Source organism: Rhincodon typus, chromosome 11 (assembly GCF_021869965.1).
Source record: "Rhincodon typus isolate 14 chromosome 11, sRhiTyp1.1, whole genome shotgun sequence".
NCBI classification, from domain to species: domain Eukaryota; kingdom Metazoa; phylum Chordata; class Chondrichthyes; order Orectolobiformes; family Rhincodontidae; genus Rhincodon; species Rhincodon typus.
In genome coordinates this window covers 17,671,640-17,679,450 of record NC_063342.1, presented here as the reverse complement: position 1 = coordinate 17,679,450, position 7,811 = coordinate 17,671,640, and the positions used below count along the sequence as shown (strand labels likewise).

At 41.6% G+C, this 7,811-nt stretch overlaps 1 protein-coding gene across 1 annotated transcript in view; it reads left to right on the top strand.

Moving 5' to 3' along the window:
- Positions 1–1,942: 1,942 nt before the first annotated feature.
- The window catches only part of LOC109917525 (lebercilin-like protein), a gene marked incomplete at its 5' end in the record, with an annotated part of 62,931 nt that continues 57,062 nt past the window's right edge, over positions 1,943–7,811 (top strand). The window contains one exon of the mRNA XM_048603040.1: positions 1,943–2,374. Coding sequence (XP_048458997.1) covers positions 1,943–2,374 — 432 coding nt within the window. The remainder of the gene's footprint in view (positions 2,375–7,811) is intronic.

The following is a 7,811-nucleotide window of genomic DNA, read 5'->3' as shown; positions in this document are numbered from 1 at the left end:
CAGATGCTAGTTTGATATAGACTGTCTCCACCTTTAGAGTAATGGATGTACCAGAATTAAATAGAGTTGACTTTAGTTCCTCAAAGCAGGTGGTCTTGTGGGGCATGGGATACAAAAGATCTGAAATCTGAATCTGACACAACTTACCCCAACTCTGTCCACTTCCCTTGTTATCTGAGGCCAGACAGGGAGAGGTGCTCCTGGGACACAGGTTCCTTTATGTGGGACAGTTTGTCTCAGAACTGATCTCTCATTTCAGTTTGAAGACTGGTTTACTGGTTGAAAGGAGATAAGAACTGCTGCTGCAATACTCTCCCTCTGCTTCCCCCCATTCCCCTCCAGTCAAACCCTAGCTAAACATCTTCTCCAAGCCACAAGATCAGATAGCCCTTTCCTTCCCCACAGATATTAGAATCAATCCAGCATCCCCACGTTAACATCAATTCATCCAAACCTCAGCTGCCCAGCCTTTGTCCAAGTTTTTTTAGTTGAAATGGATTTGGTTTAAAACAGGTTAGCAATCCCACACTCTCCCCTCACATAACCAAGCGATATAATAGATGCAATAGCTATCTGAACTTGTATTCTAACACCCTATCTTTGTGGTTAAGCAGCAGTACTGTTTACATATTTGTTCAGCAACAATGCTGAACTCACCTGATGTCCATGACCCGTCTGGGTACTTGCAGGTTTACCTGGTGATTGCACACAAGATGACACAAGTCCACTCTGCTGGCTGGTTTGCATTTGAGTAGTAGTTTACCCTATCACTGCCCTCCCTGGGAAGTGTCTGTGAACTCCCAGGGATCCAGAGACCCCAGTTCTATTTCACACCAATTCTGTGCACCAATCAGCCTGTCCTCACTGATGATCTATTTGCTCCCTTGCTGAATTGGCGAGAGTTCTAGCTGACACGTTGAAGTGAAATGCAGGAACTGCTATGTATTTCAAGCACTTAGCTGCTTTTTCTGAGTTATGTTTTTGTACAAGGTAAGTGAATGAAAGATAGGTTGTAAAAAATACAAACCCCCATCTCTACACCAAGTGGCAGGAAAGCTACCTACTCCGGCCTGTAGTCTCTTCTGCAGCTTTACAGACAGCACTTCTGTTCTCTCATTTAAACTCTTTTACTGTTGAGCTGTTAGTCTATTTATCTACAGCCAACTTTCATTCTGCTGATTACATCAGTTCTTATCTTAAAGTGGTAATCACAGTTGTGGTAGTACCATTAATCACAGCAATCCTCTAGGGTAGGGACAGAAAAATAAACAGCAAAAGTCCTGCTGTGGATCATTAGTGATCCCTTCTGGATAATGTACAGCTGTGCCCTGAAAGGAGGTATATTTATTCTCATGATTTATATCCCTGTGGTGTTTTTCTGACTGCCCAAAGACCAATGGGAACAATATGTACAGGCCCTGGAGCTGCTTTATTCACTTATATGGTAACAGGTATTTTGGACAAGGTGTGCAGAGTTCCAGATCGGGTGTGGTTGCCATGGCAGCAAGGTGTAAACAGCTGTAGAAAATATGAGAGGTATGCAGCGTAAACCATTTCTTCTCCTTTCAGATAACACGTTATCAACTTTTGTTTGGCTTGAGACAACACAATTGGGGCCTACTTGGCATCGAGTGTAGCTTTCGTTTTCCTGGAACTTTTTCCCTGTTGGAAGTTTAGCCAAATCCATGAGCAACAGAATAATGGGTTAAACAGGGTAATAAAGCAGCACTGATACCTGCACGGAAATGAATCCAGTGAGAAATATCCCTTTAATGTATATGTCTCTATATTCTATAATATTCAGTGCAGGGCCTTATTTCTCCTGTTCTTTCATTCCCTAGCACAAACAAAACCAACATTTAAAATGCTGCAACATCTGAACCGTTCAATATATAAGAATAAATCACAGAACTGTTCTAAATTGGACACTAGTGGGCAGGAGTTTGATCCAGTGACCCGCCACATATTGTCAGCCAGACTGCACAAAACTAAAGAGTTGAAGAATGAGGTGTGTGATCTTCAGCGGGAACTGGAAAATGCCAGGCTGGAAAACAGACTGCTCAGGCAGCTCCAGTACAGACACATGAGGGCACTGGTCAAGTTCGAGAATGAGCAGCATAACTTACCTCAGCTTCTGAGCAGGCACGAGAGTGAAGTGCGGATGTTGAAAGAAATGCTGCGAAAGTCAAAGGAGCAAGATCGGAATGTGTCGAAGCAACTGAAAGAGGCAGAGTCAGAGCTGTGGAAGACCAAGAACTCTCTGCAGAAGCTAAAGGTTCTCTGTGACAAGAAGAACTTGCAGGAGCGGGATGAGCTAACCTGGAAACTAACAAATCTCACAAAAAAACTTGAACTCGATCAGCAAAAGATCCAGGTAAGCTGTTGATAGCAATTGTTTGGCAGAAAAGGGGGATAAAATTTGGCCTGAAATTTAAACCTTTCCACAAGAAGTGTCTAATGACACCTCCCACCTCACTGTGTTTTTATTGTAACTTGACACTGGTGAATGGTCATTATCAGCAAGTGTAGTTTAAATTTTAGTATCCGACCAGACTGCAAGCTGAACAACAAGTTCATATCTTCACCTTAATGCTCCCAACCTCTAACAACCCCCACCTTTAGCTTACCTTGCCCAATACTGCTGAAACCCTCTTGCAATTCCCCACCATTAGATGTGCTGCCTGGCCTTCCTCTATCCTCCATTAACATCAATTCATCCAAACCTCAGCTGCCCAGACCTTATCTGAGTTTTCTTAGTTGAAGTGGATTTGGTTTAAAACAGGTTAGCAATCCCACACTCTCCCCTCACATAACCAAGCGATATAATAGATGCAATAACTATCTGAACTTGTATTCTAACACCCTATCTTTGTGGTTAAGCAGCAGTACTGTTTACATATTTGTTCAGCAACAATGCTGAACTCACCTGATGTCCATGACCCATCTGGGTACTTGCAGGTTTACCTGGTGACTGCACACAAGATGACACAAGTCCACTCTGCTGGCTGGTTTGCATTTGAGCAGTAGTTTACCCTATCACTGCCCTCCCTGGGAAGTGTCTGTGAACTCCCAGGGATCCAGAGACCCCAGTTCTATTTCACACCAATTCTGTGCACCAATCAGCCTGTCCTCACTGATGATCTATTTGCACCCTTGCTGAATTGGCGAGAGTTCTAGCTGACACGTTGAAGTGAAGTCCTAGAACTGGTATGTATTTCAAGCACTTAGCTGCTTTTTCTGAGTTAAGTTTTTGTACAAGGTAAGTGAGTGAGATATAGGTTGTAAAAAATACAAAGCACAGGAGGTCTGGATGCATGTACTCTCAGATGTTTCAATAGTGTGGTCTGTACAAATGGATACAGATTGAGCTCCAGTTTACTCTGTGCCAATTAAAAGGATAGATTTATTGACAGTTAATACAAATAGGTCCAGATCTTCCCATTGGAAGATACTTACTGCAGTAATGTACCCAGAAAGACACACAACGGGATCTCTTCAAATGGATGGGAATTGCCTGGAATGTTTGAATTTCCAGTGGGCAATTACCCTGCATCTGGTATCCTCTGAAAAAACCAAGAACTTTGAGTTAAATTTGTAGGCTACATGAGATTCCAACTCATTGGCCTGAGTAGTTTCACAGGTCAGTTACAGGGATTAAAACTTGGTCTAACTGGGTAATAGTAAAACTGATTCCCCTCTGCTAACTCATCACTGACACATCACACCTGACTCCATCCCTCATCCTGATATCACGCCTCCCCAATCCAATCCTCACTGACCACCATCTACACTTGACATCAGACCTCAGCTGACCTGACCTCATGGACTTGACAACCCACACTCAACACCCACCTACATGCCAACCTACCTCCTCACTCAACTTACTCATCTGCCACTGTACCACCTTAGCCCCCTGGCACCCTGTCCCTCACTGACTTACCTTGTACAATTACTTCTCTTTATAAAAACCCAAAGAACTGCAGGCATTGTAAATCAGGAACAAAAACAGAAGTTGCTGGAAATGCTGAGCAGGTCTGGCAGCATCTGTGAAGAAAAAAATCAGGGTTAATGTTTTGGGTCTGGTAACTCTTCCTCAGAACTTCTCTTTATAGTTTTTCTGAGTGCCCTTGAGACTTTTAAACCCACGAATACAGGGGTATAGTTTGGCCTCCAGTGCTAGTCCTTTTCTTTAATTCTCTCATGGGATGTGGACATTGCTGGCTGGGCCAACATTTATTGCTTGAGAAAGTAGTGGTGAGTTACTTTCTTGAACTGCTATAGTCCACTTAGTGTAGGAAGACCTACAATACCATAGGATTTTAACCTAGTGACACTGAAGGAATGGAGATATATTTCCAAGTCAAGATGGTGAGTGATTTTGAGGGAACATACAGGTAATGATGTTCCATGTATCAGTCACTCTTGTCCTTCTAGATGGAAGTGGTTGTCGGTTTGGAAGGTGCTGTCCAAGGAATCTTGGTGAATTTCTGAAGGGCATCTTGCCGATAGCACTCTATACTGTTATTAAGCAGGCTGCTTTGTCCTGGATGGTTTCAAGTTTCTTGAGTATTTTTGGAAAAACCCACATCCAGGAAAGTGGGGAGTATTCCATTCCAATCCTGACTTGTGCTTTGTAAATGATGAATAAGATTTAGGGAGTCAGGACATGAGTTGCTCATTGCAGTATTCCTAGTCTCTGACCTGTTGTTGTTAGTACTATATTTACATGGCTAGTCCAGTTCAGTTTCCAGTCAATGGTAACCCCGACAATGTTGACAGTGGGAGATTCAGTGATGGTAACACCATTGAATGTCCAGGGGTGATGGTTAGATTTTCATGTTTGAAATGGTCATTTCTTGACACTTATGTGGTGAATGATCCTAGCCACTTAAGGATGTTGTCCAGCTTTTGCTGCGTTTGGGCATGGACTGCTTTAGTATCTGAGCAGTCGTGAATGGTGCTGAATATTGAGCAATTATCAATGAATGTCTCAACTTCTGACCTTACAATGGAGGGAAGATAACTGATGAAACTGGTGAAGATGGAACTCCTGCAGAGATGTCCTGGAGTTGAGGCAATTTGCCTCCAATAACCTCAACTACTCTCCATTGTGTTGGAATTAATTCCAGCTAGCCAAGAGTTTTCCCCAATTCCCATTGACTCCAGTTTTGCTAGGGCTTCTTGATGCCACATTCAGTCAAATGCAATAGCCATTCAGATGTCCACACACTTATTGGCACACCAAAGCATTGATTTCAGGTTCTGGAAGTGACTACCACACATGGACCATGGGTGTCCAGCAACAGGGAAAGTTAGTGGCAATGTAGGTCAAATGCAGCCTTGATATCAAGAGCAGTCCATCTCACAGCACCTCTGGAATTCAGCACTTTTGTTCATTTTTAAACCAAGACTATAATGAGGTCAGGACCTGAGTGGCCACAGTGGAACCCAAACTTGGTGACACTGAGCAGGTTATTGCCTGATAGCACTGTTGATGACACTTTCTTGATGACCGAGAGTAGACTGATGGTCTGCACTGCACTGCACCAACACACCAGACATGCTCTTCATTTCTCAAGAAGCGTGTTAGATGTCTGAGCCAGAAATGAAGTCTCTGGGGCAGGGCAAGAAGAAAGGACAGAGCTGCAATCCTAAATTGATTGTCACTCCTTGGAAGAATCAGCCAATAATACCTTTGTACCACTGGTTTATGACTGGCAGCTTTAGTTTGTTTTAATAGTGCTCATATACACAACTCATGTATAAAGCCTTGACAATCTTTAATTACGCAGTAATAATTTGCTGTGGCAATGGATTGTACCATTTTGACTTCAGTTACTCACAATAATTTTATACTGCTTGGCTCATTCTTTATGTATAATTTTTGTTATTCATTTTAGATCTGCAATTTTGTTACCAAAATCCATTAATAATTTTATTATATTTAATTGCAAATAGTATTGGGACATATAAATGCAAGTACAGATAGTGTACAGTAACTCTGAGCTTTGAATCTCTTGATATGACCTAGAAAAAGTTATGATGGTTGACATTTTCCATGAAGCTCTGAAATATCTGGTTTCCAACTTGATGACAAAGTTAATCAATTTACTAGTTGTCTACTCACTGTCACCAACATAACCAGGATTGCTGGAACTGGCATGTGTCACTTGCACCTCTTTTGTACAAATCCAAAATGGGATTGAAAGGGGAGAAGTGCTAATGGTTCTGGCATAGACACAAAGACTTCAATAGATTCCTTCTAAGTTCATAAATGTCAATGGTTGTACAGTTCCCTTTTGTTGATTTTTACTCAATAGCTGATGTAAAAGGATGATTGTACAGATGGAAAATGAAGTAGGATTGGATTTAGCATGGTATGAGAGGATACATAAACTTAAAAAAAAGTGATTTGCATTTGTATGATTCCTTTCACATTCTCAGATATTTTAAAACTATCAAATAAAAGCACAATATTGTAAATGCTGGAGATCTGTTAAAAACGGAAATTTTAGGAAAACCTCAGTTGATTAGGCAGCATCTTTGGAGAGAGAAACAGAATTAAGTGCAACATGACTTGTTTGGAACCGAAGGGGTTGGAAAGTGCTGAAGATAAGCACTTTCAATGTCCTCAAACTGCTGTAACTGGTTTAGTGCACATAATTTCATGTGATGTCAATCCCACCACTAGGTGTCAGCATAGCCTCAGTTACGTTAGCATTGCCTAAAAGAAACCAAACAACATCTGCACCATTTGATGTCCCAGTGTGATTTTTTCTTTCAAAAAAAACTGTGAATATTTGAATAGTAATTCTGGGAAAGGAAGTACTTCTCATTTCGGTCACATATTGGAGGCACCAAGCATTACCAGATCAGGTATCACTCTGTAACCACGGCCTCATGCTGTGGTTCAGCCAAAAATTTTTTTTTGAACAACTGTTGTTTATTTTCCATTCCAACGAGAAAGTACAATTCCTTTATCAAATTAAGACAAGAGCAGTTATGCTCCAGGAGCCTGAGTCCACCTGGAATGTCATTATGAGTTCAAACTCATTTCACACAATGCACATTGGGCAGAGAAGACCTTCGAACTACCAGTCTGACCTACATTCAAATCCATATCCTTGGAAAGGAGGGTAAGTGCCTAAACCACTTCCACTGGCTGATCCAATGCAAATGGAACATTTTGGAGTTTAGGATTCCAAGAGGTGATATGAGAGGAAAATGGCTCCACTGTTTCTCATTTGCATCCATTCCACATCTTTAAGTGGCCTTTCTCAAGCTCTTCGCTCCCTTTGTTGGAATTCTTTCTCTACTTCCAAAGTAAATTCCAAAGATGTCCATTAGAATTTGAGCCTGTGTTCACTGAAGTTTAGAAAAATGAGAAGGGGAGCTCATTGAAATGTACACGATTATGACAGGGCTGGACAGTCTGAATACAGGAATGATGTTTTCCCTGCCGGGTATCCTGAACAAGGTGTCACGGTCTCAGGATATGCACCTTTTCAGACTGAAATGAGGAGAAATTATTTACTCAGAGGTTGGGGAACCTGTGGAATTCTCTATCACAGAAATTGCAGAAGTGAAGTCAATGAATATATTTAGGAAAGAAGTAGCAAGATTTCTAGAGGCTAAACAAGTCAAGGGGTAATGGGAGAGAACAGTGTATGGTGTTGAGATAGTGGATCAGCCATGATCGTTTTGAATGGCCAAGCAGTCTCAATAGGCCAAATACTTCTGTTTTTTATGTTTCCGAGAATCATAGAATTTTCACAGAACAGAAGGCCATTCAAACCATTGTGTCCATGCTA